Below are 12565 nucleotides of genomic sequence, written 5' to 3'. Positions count from 1 at the left end.
TATGGTGTCACAAAGAATTCACATAGAAATATCTGGTTACATTTCCATTATTATTCATGAGAAAATGTAATTTTATAGGGATAATAGTTACAGCGGGATCGCACTGTTTTAATAGGTTTGAGACACAGGCTCGTGTATTTTGTAAGGAAATGCTGGCAATAATCTTTAGCTATATGCTGTGCAACAGTAGAGCAGAAATGGTTTAGGATGAAGTGTTAGCTTTTCTGTTAATACATCATTTGAAATTGTATTTTTAAAATGCTGTATTTAACTTAACCTTATGGCAAAGCTTGTTTCAAGTTTGTATTATTGGACTATCTACTGACTGTTCTTATAGAGCTGTGTACATTCATCCATCCATCATCTATACAACTTATCCTGAAGTGGGTCGTGGGGGCGCTGGAGCCAATCCCAGCTGACACTGGGCAAGAGGTGGCGTACACCAGGTTGTTGTGTACTTCTAATTTCTATAAAACAGGATTAGATGCGACATAAAACCATATTATCACACCCCATAGTCCCTACCCATGCTGGCAGGAGACAGAAGTAGGGCATGCATTGTTAAATACATTAATAATTTGTGTGTGTTTACTGCACGTGTGCACATTTACACTCAGACTCATGCCTGCAGGGCTTCAGGAGGCAGTTCAATACTGCCATGCTTGATTCTATTACACCGAGTATGTCACACAGCACTGGCACACTTGGGTCTAGAATAGAACATCCATTCTCTGCTACACTAGTCATAATGAGTTTTTCATTTGGCTAATTATGAATCCTCCCTCCACCTGAGAGAAGATGCTCCATTACCCAGCATGCGCTGTCCAAAGGCTCCAAGAAATGAGATATCTATCTAAATATGTGAGTCACTGAAAAAGCACTGAATGTCTTGGGTAATTCATGTTGTCACTTTTGTTGTTTTATGTGTGCAATTTAATTCCAATAAAAATTGACTGCTCAAAATTGAACACTGTAGTACTAGTACTAATGCGTGTTTTATTGGAACAATAATTGCTATCACTGAGTCCTCAAATATTTTTCTCAAAACAACTGGCAAACTCTGAGCCTCTACCTATAAATTAAGTATAGAGAAATGCTCAAGTCTCTGAATGAACTCAGTAAACAAACACTACCAATACTTCACACCTGATGTACTGCATGTCTATCATCTTACATGTCCATAGAATTGTTTTAACATACAAAGTATAAAAAAACCATTTAAAAGCGATTTTCTGAAAACAAACTGCAATATACAATAAATATACAGCAAAAGCAGAACATGGAGTCCAAATGTAACAAGTACCTTGTTAAGTTTTTGACTTTTATTAGTGCTAAGGAACAATATTTTACTAGTGGATGCTTGTTTTCTTTGCATCTTGTACACACAAACAAAGACACCAATGAATGTGCGATATACAGTGCTGCCAATGGTTTCATGCTACTCCACAATTGTGGATGGCGATATGCATACAGGGATGTAAACAATCTAGGTTTCAAATTCTTTTAAGCCTTTTGTATTCACAATCTCATTCGTTTGGTGACTAACCAAAGCTCATGACCGTAGGTGAGGGCTGGGATGCATTACTCCCCACAAGAGCAACTGAGGAACCCAGTTACACTTCTCCAAGTGCACACAACACATGCAGACTGGATGGACAAGCTCTCTCTTGCCACTCCAGTTGCCTTGCAAGGGTAAAGAGTTGGTCCACGGTTCCACAGCCAGCTCTTCCTGAATCTGCCAATCTTGTGGGAGCCTCATTTCCAGCACCTTGGCATAAGCTTTACTGGGGAGGATAAGCAGCGTGATACCCTGATAACTAGAACACACTCCAGCCCCACCTTTTAAACATGGGGACCATCACTCCAGACTGCCAGGCTACAGGCACTGTCCCCATTTCCATGTAACACTGAAAAGGCAGCCCCACAAGACAGACTTCAGTGTCTTAGGACGAATATGATGAACCCCCAGCGCTCTGCTGCTGAGGAGCTTCTCAACTAAACTACCAAAGATATGATTGAGACTTCCTCTGAGTCTTCAGCCTCTACCTCCTCATTGGATGGCACATTAGTTGCATTGAGGAGTTCTTCAAAGTGTTGCTTTCACTGCCCGACGACATCCACAGCCAGCTGTTCTCCCTCGTTAAACACAGCCTGGTTTAATCTATCTATAGTTTCAAATCCACATGCTTAATCTCTGGAACCTTTAGACCCCTCTCTGATGGAACTTGTACAGTAGTTTATCACTTATGCTTTGTCAGCTGTCAGTGCAACTTCCTGGAGGTAAAGTGCAAAATTCCAGCTGATGAATTTGAAAGGGGGAGACCTGAATGCATCATTAGTTTTATTTCTGTGAAATAATGGGTAAGAATTTGAGATGATGCCAAACTGCATATTTTCAAGGAGGCATCCCATGCAATGGTACACAGCTTTTCTCCATTAACAACTGAAGAAAATGTTCTCCTATGTCATTGACATGGATTACAGCAGAAGTAGGAATCTTCTTCAAATTTTGGACATGTACATGGAGGTGTATAATTTGGATCACAGAGATTTTTGGTGCTGTCTAAGGTGAAACTCGAATTAACCTCTTTGGCCAGACAGAAAGAAAGAAGGAAAGCGAGACAGACACAGAGAGCGATAGTGTGCTTGTTTCATACATTATGGAGGTTTACTAGAGTGCAGTCTATATTTTATGGACAGGCTCTGGTGAACAGACAAGAGATGGTGTGCTTTCTGTCAATTTGAATCTCCACACTTTAAGAAACATCTTCCTCGTCTAGCTCCTTCCTGGGCTCCACTCTCTGAGACAGGAGGAACAACTCCCACACAGCTAGGCACTGAAAGAGAAGACAGACCATCATCAGCATCATTATCACAATTTAGGTTTTGGCGGCTTCCTTTAAAAGTTTGCATCAGTGTGATTCAGATGAAGCACTTGTCAGTCATCTAAAAGCATCCAAAACACATTTTTCGATAAAATAACTAGAGGAAATGCTTCCATTTTTTAAAAATACTTTCTGAAAAACAATCTGATATTGACTCCCACTTTATATACCGTAGATACTGGTCAAGATGGTTGCCTAAAATATGCTCTCCTAAAATGTTGTTTTACCTCTTTAGTTGTAAGCATTCTGTAACAGCAGGACGTAACTGTTGTGGCTGGTTGAGGTGGAGCTCTGTTGAACTATTTTGTATTCAAGTGCAACTACTGATTATTTTCATTAGGGATTGATCTACTGGTGATTTTTTTTTGCATTTATCCATTGCCTCATTTGTGAAACCAGCCTCCTCCTCTTTGCCAATTGTCTGCTGCATGTGTGCATGTGGTGCCCTTTGCGGAATCTGACAACCTTTTCTTCAACACCGGTAATAGGCAAATGTGGATGGTATGATAATAATTTTCATACCATGGTATACTGTGAAACCGGTATACCGCTGCAACCCTAATTACTGCCACAGCTGTCTAAAAACACCAGTATTACCCTTCAAATGCCAATTTTATGAAGGCAGTAAAAAACCCTGAAATATAACCACCATCCTCATATTTCTATCAGTTCCAATATGTTGCTATAAGGAAACCATGGCAATGCTGAAAAGGCTCTTCATTACTGAATGATAATCACTGCATTACCGATAACTGCATAGTTTCACTGTGACCCAGAATGCAGCCATAGACAGGCAGGCTGCCAGGTAGTGTTTAACAATTTATTAAACAAACAAGAGCAGACAAAATCCTACTGAGAGTTCAGACAACAGAAAACCAGAGAGTGAGTCAGTACCCAGGTGGAGGTCGAAGACATGCAAAAGAGAATCTGAGCCAAGCAATAAATCCAAGAGAGAAGATGAGAAAGGAGAGTACAAAAATAGATTCCAAACACAAGTGAATAAAAACCAAACTCAGGGAAAACAGGAACACCTGGCAAGAATGCTGAGGCTGAGAAGCACAAACACAACAGACAATCTGGCCACGAACGAAGGAGCAAGCCCAGTATATATTCTGAGGGAGCTAATCAGGTAAGTGTAGACAGGTGCAGTGGATGTAGGACGAGATGCAGGGCAGAGTCAGGGGTCTGGAGACACCTGAAGGCTGGGGTTAACAAGGCCAGGAAACCACAGAGCAAAGACACATACAGTACTTAGGTCATTCATCTGTAGGGCCTCTTACTTTATATTCATATTCTACCCCAACAGATCTGAGCTTATGTTTGAAGACACGTCTGATGTCAAGTGTGTTTTTCTATTTGGTTGGCTCGGTTTTGAATTTTGACTTAATTTATCAGGCAGAAGCTGATGTTCCTTGATCACATGTGGATATATGGGCATCTGTTAAACTCAGTCGATCCTTAATGCCAGCTTTATTTCCAATAAACACACATTTTAACAGAGTGTGTTGAACATCCACCTGACAGGCTGTGCTGCAATGTTTAGTCATATGTGTTGAATATTTGTGATGTTAATGATGGACTGTCACTTCTCTCCTGCTACTAAATACAATATGCAGACTGTGCAGGAGACAGAACTGCGATGAAAACTGCGTGAAGACGTGCTAATAACACTGCATGCTCATTCTGCTATGAGCACACACACAGCAATCTAACCACAGCATGGCTTAAGCCTAATATATACTGTTGAACATGTATTTCTACCAGTCAGTGTATACTGATATGTTACAGCGGCAGAGGGTTATTATTACAATTATAACCTATTACAATACAGAGGAAAAGGTTCTTGAACAGTGAGCAGGTTTGTCACATCCTCACATAGTTAACTGCTGAAGTAGTCTCTTTTCCATGCGTGACAGTATTACCTCCTACTATGGTTCTATAATAGTATCATCAACATACTAGTCAAGTTTTTCACTGGCAGCAATGTATGCAATGTATCCCTTATATCCTAGAACAGACAAATATCTGCACTGGAGTCTCCTCGCAGCTGGATGTGCTCTGATTACCCCAACATTGAGGAGTCCAGAAGGCACCTGATCCATTGCTGAACCACTTTAACTCTCTCCTTTCAACACCAAGGAGTAGTTGGTTTCCGAGATCCTTCCAGCTGTCCCTGCCACTCTGTCAGTCTGAAACTCAGAAACTGGCTAAGCAATCTCATTCTTTCAGTCACTACAGAAACACTAACCATAGTTAATAACTAACACGCACTGACAGTATGTATGTAAATAGAGGTCACACTGAGATACTGTTCTGTGTGATGCTTTCAGTGTTTTGATTGAAGCTGTTCATACTGTAGCAGTGCAGTTGGTTCAAGTGCTGTCTCACTGCAGCCTTTGCTACTTCTTGAAAAAGACAAAGTGGATGTCCTCAGTTGTTTCAGGAAAAATCTCAAAAGCAGGGTTTGTTTCCCATTGGTCTTCAAAAATATGAGTTAAACACCTTGGCATATGAAGTTCCATAGGGTTCAATTCTTAGAGCACTGTTATTCAGACTCTACACACTCTCTCTGCTACCTGTATGCAACTTATATTTTCTTAAAAAAATAGAGACAAGGTAGAAATTACTGCTTCTGGCAAGACAGAAAAAAATAGAAGTTATTGCCCAGCTTAATTCCAGAGCTATAAGGACAAAAACTCAAGCTAGAAATCTTGACTCAGACCTGAGCTTCACCAGTCACATCAAGGCCATAAGTAAATCAGCTTTTCATCTCAAACAAATAGCAAGGACCAAGAGGTCTCATGTCCAGACAGGATTTAGAGAAACTAATGCATGCCTTCATCTCAGGCAGGCTGGACAACTGTAACGGTCTTTTGTCTGGTCTTCTCAAAAAAGCTATTGGGCAAGTTCAGCTTACTCAGTTGCTACCGCTAGAGTTTTAACAAGAACCAGGAAACTGAGCACATCACTCTTGATCTTAAATCCTTACACTGGCTACCAGTTACCTACAGAATTGATTTTAAAGTGCTACTGCTAGTTTAGAAATCACTCAGTGTTGTAGGGCCAAAGTACATTTCTGATCTCCTTGAAGACCACAAACCCAGCAGGGTTCTATAACTTAGTTTGGCACTATAGTTGTATTTCTGATCTTTTATCTTTATTTGTTATTATTTTCATTTTAACAATGTTTTATCTTTATTTTTTCTTAACTGATTTTATTGTGGTTTTTAATGCTGATTGCTTTTAATGTTTTTTTCTTTGCCTGTGTAAACCACTTGGAACTAATTGCCACTGTGTTTGAAATGTGTTGTATAAATAAAGCTGCCTTGCCATGTACTAGTACCAAATGACAAACTGGTTAGAAGTCACTGTCAGGGTAATCTGATTAAAATGTTTCATGTTTAAGATAGATGCATTGAGGGAGATGGCTAATACCATTGCTGTCATTGTTTTATTTTGTATCTATTGATCTGTTGCACAGAGTCAAAGCAACAACAACAAAAAAAAGTGGTCATCTAATGTATGGGTAAGTTAGTCTTGCCATCCACATGACACCTAATGGGGCATAAAAGTCATATGGAAGGACTTGACAATGATGATTTGGTGGTGTTCAAGTGTTGAAAAATGTCTAAATCACTCAAAATGTCATGACTAAAGTTCTATGTTGACAGAAGTGCTGCACGTAACATTTTCATTATTCACTGATATTTTGATTATTATTCTTGATTAGGGGATTAAGCAGTATATGAGATGATGAGATTCTTGATTAGTCCTAGAAAGATTAATGTGACATAAAATATGAAAAAAATGCCCATCACAATGTTCCTGATCCTCATATTTGGCAAACTGGAACATGAATGTTTGATGGACATTTCAACACAAGTTCACATTGTGCACTAATCAAATACACTATTTGAGTTCAGTGCTCTAATTTCTATATTGAGATCCTCTTACTTTCCATCCTGTTTCTTCCTTTTGCTCTTTGTCTTCAAGTCTCTCTCTTCCTGCTCCACCCTCACCAACACTCCTCATCCACTCACTTCTTTGTGCTCTTTGTGTCCTTTCTTCACATTTATGCTTTCCTTGATCACCCCATCCACTCTCATTCAGCCTCCCCCTCTACTTCCCACACCTAGACCTAGGTGGTATAAAACCCTCCCAGGTGCAGGTGTCTTATTAGATTCTTATAGGCTGCCCTCAGTGCTCCATTCCAATAAATCATTCACAAGGCTGCACAAGCCTACATCTGCACCTGAATATCAATAACAAAAGATAGCAACAACTAGTGATCTAACCCTTTGGGATCACTCTCAGTAGGACACTAAGAGTTACTGTTTGCTTGTCAGGATGATATGGAATGTCTGGAAACCATCAAGAGTGTTGAATGCATATTAACAACTACTACTCTACTTTCGGCTGTTCCCGTTAGGGATTGCCACAGCGAATCCGATTCGCATGAGTTAACTTGGCACGTTTTTACGCCGGATGCCCTTCCTGACACAACCCTCTCTATTTATCCGGGCTTGGGACTGAATGCATATTAAATTAAGTTAAATTAAATTAAATGCAGTTGGTTTGTTGTGCAGGTTTAGCTTATTTGGCTGTGCTGGAGCCCCTCACTGGTGTTGAAAAACTATCAAAAATACACCAGCAAGACACACAGCTGCAGAAGGTGACATCTTTTCTCAAAAACAAAAAAAAGCTCCAAAGGCTAGGAACCACATTCACCTTTTTACAGTCTCCAAAGTAAGAGTCAACTATGCAGACAAAGTAAACCATACGCTGGATTTACAGCCATTACAGCTGTTCATTGTAGGTTTTAGTCTTTATGTGACATTTGCTCAATTTTACTATCCATCTGTGACACATGGTCAACATAACTTATTTTGCCAACCTAAATGACTGGTGAACAAGAAAGCTAGCTGGTATTCTAGAGACTAATCTAAATAAGCTACTTAAAAAAGCAATATAGAAAAATGTAGTGTTATTTTAATTTAACATGACTGCAAAAAACATATGTGGATAAGCATTCAATAAAATCTAAACTTTTCATGGGTTATATTTGTTTGGTTGGGGGTTGAATGTAAACTCCCTTTATTTATTTGTAACCTCAATAATAAAATCAGCTAATGTGAACACCTTGGAAGTAACACCACGTAATTCGCCATGGCATCCTAAATTTTAACTTAGGATGTCCTGATCAGGTTTTGTGGCCCTGATCCGAGTCCTTACTGATATACTGAATACACAAATGTACCTAAATAGTTCCCTCTAAAGTTTGCTGCTTTGTTGTTGCCTTTGCACACACATACACACAAAGAGAAGAGGAAACAGGTGGCAAGGAGATGGTCGGTCTCAACCTCAAAGTCTACAAATCTCAAAAAAAATTTAGTGTACATAGTTAATTTGTCTTAACTGTTACCAAATTAAATTTGAATAATGAACACCGTCTGGCTATATACATGTACAGCAAATCGTCTGATTAATTTTTACATACTTGAGTTTCTGGTTTTTGAAAGACAAAAAAGTGCCATGATGCTTTAAACTCTTTGTATACGGGGGAGCGCTCGTACTACAGGTCAGTGCAGACAGCTTCAGTATGTGGAGAACCCCAAAGCTCGACAGTCCTGCACTGCCTAGTACTGCTTTGCAAAGTTATTACTGGACACTGAGGATTAACTAACGGTCAGTTCAACCTAGCATTATCAAAATGGACAACAAGTTGAGCACTTTGTATTAAAAACATCTAACCTTCTAACAACAAGCACAAATTTGTGACATCCCTCCCACTGTCTTGGAGATCAACCCAGCCAGCTTCGGTAGGACTGGCTCATATGGAAGGCTCATTAGCTGATGTACTTCACTTGGGTCTTCCTGGCTATGGGAGCTGGACCAAGTGCTGATTGGTTCTCTCACCTTCCCTTACAGCTGACATCCACCTAGCATCACATTCTTTTGTTTTGTGTTGTTAGTTTTAACAAATTCATGCTTGGGTTATTCTAGCCTGCGTGTGGCCTCAGTCTTTGTCACATTCTCTGAGCCAGGTTTTGACACATTTCAAATTCATGTAGAGAATATTCATCTTAAAGATCAACATTTGCATGTTTTCCTGGTCTGGTGTGATAGTAAGCTAAACACCTTTGGCTTTTGAACTGTTAGCAAAATAAGTCATTTGAGTATATTACACTGAGATCTGTAAAATTATGGTGGAAACTATTTCAAGCCATTCTTTAAACCAGACAATTAAATGATGAATCAATGATTACTGATATTTAAGGTGTGATAGTTAGTTGCAGCCAGACACTTAATTTTATTAATCCAGTTTGAGTGACTATGAGTTGACTTGAGTTTTTAGAATCAATCCAATATCTTTTATTTTTATCATAATCTCTGTCCCCACTTCCACACCTTCAGTTTTTGAAATGTCAGTGTTATGAATTAAATGGTTTTAATATTAAATACTGAGTAGTGTTTAACTGTACTGAGATTCTAACCCTAACTGCCCTTTTTGTTTCCATAGCTGCCACGTTGACAACCAAAAGCTTTAAAAGCTGCAGTATGTTGAGGAAAACCTTACAGCCCTGCACAGGAGCTATTCAACAGAAGAACATAAGCACATGCTCATATCCACCGAGTGCATGTCTAATTAGTGTTTTTGAAAAGTAGCAAATTATAAACGCTGACAACCCCTGTTGAGGCTACATATCTGAGAGGAGAAATACTGTACATCTAAAGCACTCCTACCCTCTGCTGGCAGAAATCCAAAATACATTCAATGCAAATAGAAAATATTTGTCCTAACTGTGTGCTTAGATGCTAACAAAACCTTTAACGGACAAAACGTGTGGTTCCACAACGTCTTCCCTGACTCATTTTTCACCTAACAGCTCGCTCCATTGTGCTTTTCTCAATGTCTAAATCCCGGGTTGCTGGTTAATGCCTCTATGGAAACATTATAGGAATATGGTAATGTGGCAATACCCCTTTAATTTTAGGGCTGTAGCAACTGGCTGTTGGATTTATAGGGTGGCCCATGTGTGTGAGCACTGGACTGATTATATCTTTCTATACTAAATTAATCTATTTTATACTGACTGAAATATTTTAAGAGTTTTAATTTCCCATATAATATTTAATCTATAAAACTTTTCCTTTGTCTGAATCTTGTGCTCACCTTCTCATAGTACTCCACATTCTTCTCAGCGGTGGAAATAAAGGCTGATTTGAGGTCAGTTCTCATGCTGTTTTGCCAGTGGGACCAGTCTCCCTTCAAAGCATTGTTGGCCATCTCCACCCGATCTGCCAGACCATCCACCTCCACCTGCATCTGCCAGTCAAATACACAAAGCAATGACTGAATGTGATAAACTATGTTTATTGTTACAAACATGATTCAAACTTTGTCAGTGTGTGAGGATATACAGGTAATACTGGTATTTTCTCCATAACTAGAAATTATTTTTTTCTGAGGGGTGTGCTCTGACGTCAGATTTACCAAAGGACAGCAACAAACCTAAAAACCTTGTGGCAGCCTGATGAGAACTGCCTGCTCATGAGGCCATGAAATGTCATTATTAGTATAATTGATGACCCTAAAATTGCCATATAAGGCTTCCTGTTATGCTCCCCTGGTAGTAATTTTTCACAAAAAATATGTTATCCAATATTAAAAAAGAACAGTTTCACAATGTGCAGCTTTCCTGCTGTCGGAAATCGGTAGACAAATTTAGCAGTGTCAGCAGCAGTTAAATTGGGCTTGGAGCCTCCTGACATCCAAATGGCACCCTGTCGGAGCTCAGCTCTGTTTCCTTCACAGCGTCAGCACCTCTCCCACTTCTGACCTGAAACAATCCCTGTCAAATAGTGTCTGACCAATCAAATGTGAAATATAACTTCTTCTCTTTGTGTCGCCACACTGAATGAGAAACTGTGAGCAATTCACACATGTAGCACAGCAGCGGTAACTCCAGTATTTACTTAAATCTTCTGCTGTGACACTGTGATCATTACTGTGTCCTTACTAAACTAAATGCCTTTCCACACAGCAAACCTGTAAAACAAAGTGGCTGTGTTCATGATGAGTCCAACATCATAATTTTTACTGTCAGCTAAAGTCCAAATATCATTTCCTCTGGGGAATTGTGCTATTTTGTTCAGGCTAGTTAGGTGGCATTATTAGAGGGAGTTTTCAGTTTTGTTGTTGTTTTTAATTACATAAATACAAAAATATCTTCTGCCTTACTGTAAGTGTGGGGACTTACCTAGATGCTGAAATAAATCAACAGATATTCAGCACAATAATAAAAAATACGTATATTCTACTAAGCCAGTAAATTACTGCAGATTATAGGTATTTGCCTGAGTGCAAGCTACGCTTGGACAGGAAATCAAGTGTTTTGTAAATTCTAAATTCAGTGAAAAAATCTGGCAATGTAATTGGGTATAGCTTGTCTAACATTATTTTTCTTTTGGGGCTTCAGAGTGCTCCATGGAGGTGAACCTTTTCCCCTCAAATAACAAACAAATAAATGAAACTGATTAAAATGGTTCTACGCCATACTTTGAAATTAGAGCGACACTGCCCCCTCCTGGCTGTGATGTGTCATAGCAACACATTCAGTCTGTCTGGAAAACTCGACTCAGGAAAAGCATTTTCTTTCCAATAAAGGTGAAGCAAATGTTTACAAATAAGAGGAATATTATTCTGTGCTGTTTTAAGTTCAGAAAGATTCACTGAATTACTGATCATACCTGACATTTCAGGACTGTTCATATCTTTTCCAGCTCTGACAATGCAACAAACTGACAGGGATGCTACAAAGACATACTGCCAGCACAGTGAGGATAACAAAAGACGTCATGTTTTGTGCTCCTGACAGCTCAGTCGTTGAATAAACCAGTTTATTACAAATAGAGTAACAATGCCACTGTATAGCCTACCAAGCTAGGACATAATAGATGCTACAAATAAAGGGGGTCAAAAGATTAAGAGCATTCCACCTGCTGCCCTCTGAGCACTGTCAATAAGAAAATACCTTCTTTTTTTTTTTCAATCCAGCAACCCAGTTGGCAATCCTGATTCCTCAAATGATAACTGCTTACAAACCAACATGATCCCTACATAATAAATGAATAGCTTAAAGGCAGGTTGTTCAAGTAAAAGTTGAAAGAAGGAAGGGGTGTTTCCTGGGCTCTCATTCTGCTCAACATGTAGCCACAGCATTTCCTTGGCAAAATGCCCCGCTGGAAACAATAACAAAGGCATCTCTGACATTTCCCATCTCATCAGCAGAGCTCTATTAAAGACAGTAGCAGACTGATATGCACTAGAGGCTGGTGGACTAAATTAACGCTGTACAGTCCACACACACACATACACACAGCTAATTAAAAGTATACAAGTCTGTGGGGGAATATCTTAGTCCTGCTTCTTAATTAAAGTCTCACAGATGGACTGTGATATCAGCTGGTTGAGGGGACACACACCTGCAAATCTTCATAGGTACAGGATAATACATAACGTTCACACAGAGGCAAACACTTCAAGTAAAGTGTTTAAAAATAGCTCTGTCCTTTGCTTGCCTAACTTCCTGTCTTCATTCTTTGTCTCCTGACATTTTGAAGCAAGACGTCAACAGGATTTGGGAATTTTCATTACACCACAATTAGATGCTGGGCTT

At 39.4% G+C, this 12565-nt stretch overlaps 1 protein-coding gene across 1 annotated transcript in view; it reads right to left on the bottom strand.

Annotated features, from left to right (window-relative positions):
* Window positions 1-2585: 2585 nt before the first annotated feature.
* Window positions 2586-12565, bottom strand: part of snx7 (sorting nexin 7) — a 24740-nt gene continuing 14760 nt past the window's right edge. Inside the window, exons 8-9 of the mRNA XM_020608981.1 lie at window positions 10060-10212; window positions 2586-2837 (exon numbers count right to left, since the gene is read on the bottom strand). Of these exons, the coding sequence (XP_020464637.1) occupies window positions 2757-2837; window positions 10060-10212 (234 nt within the window). The 3' untranslated portion in view covers window positions 2586-2756. The remainder of the gene's footprint in view (window positions 2838-10059; window positions 10213-12565) is intronic.

The sequence above is a fragment of the Monopterus albus genome, unplaced genomic scaffold, assembly GCF_001952655.1.
Source record: "Monopterus albus unplaced genomic scaffold, M_albus_1.0 scaffold96.1, whole genome shotgun sequence".
Lineage (NCBI taxonomy): Eukaryota > Metazoa > Chordata > Actinopteri > Synbranchiformes > Synbranchidae > Monopterus > Monopterus albus.
Note: the sequence above shows the minus strand (reverse complement) of the source record. Positions and strands in the feature narration are given on the sequence as shown.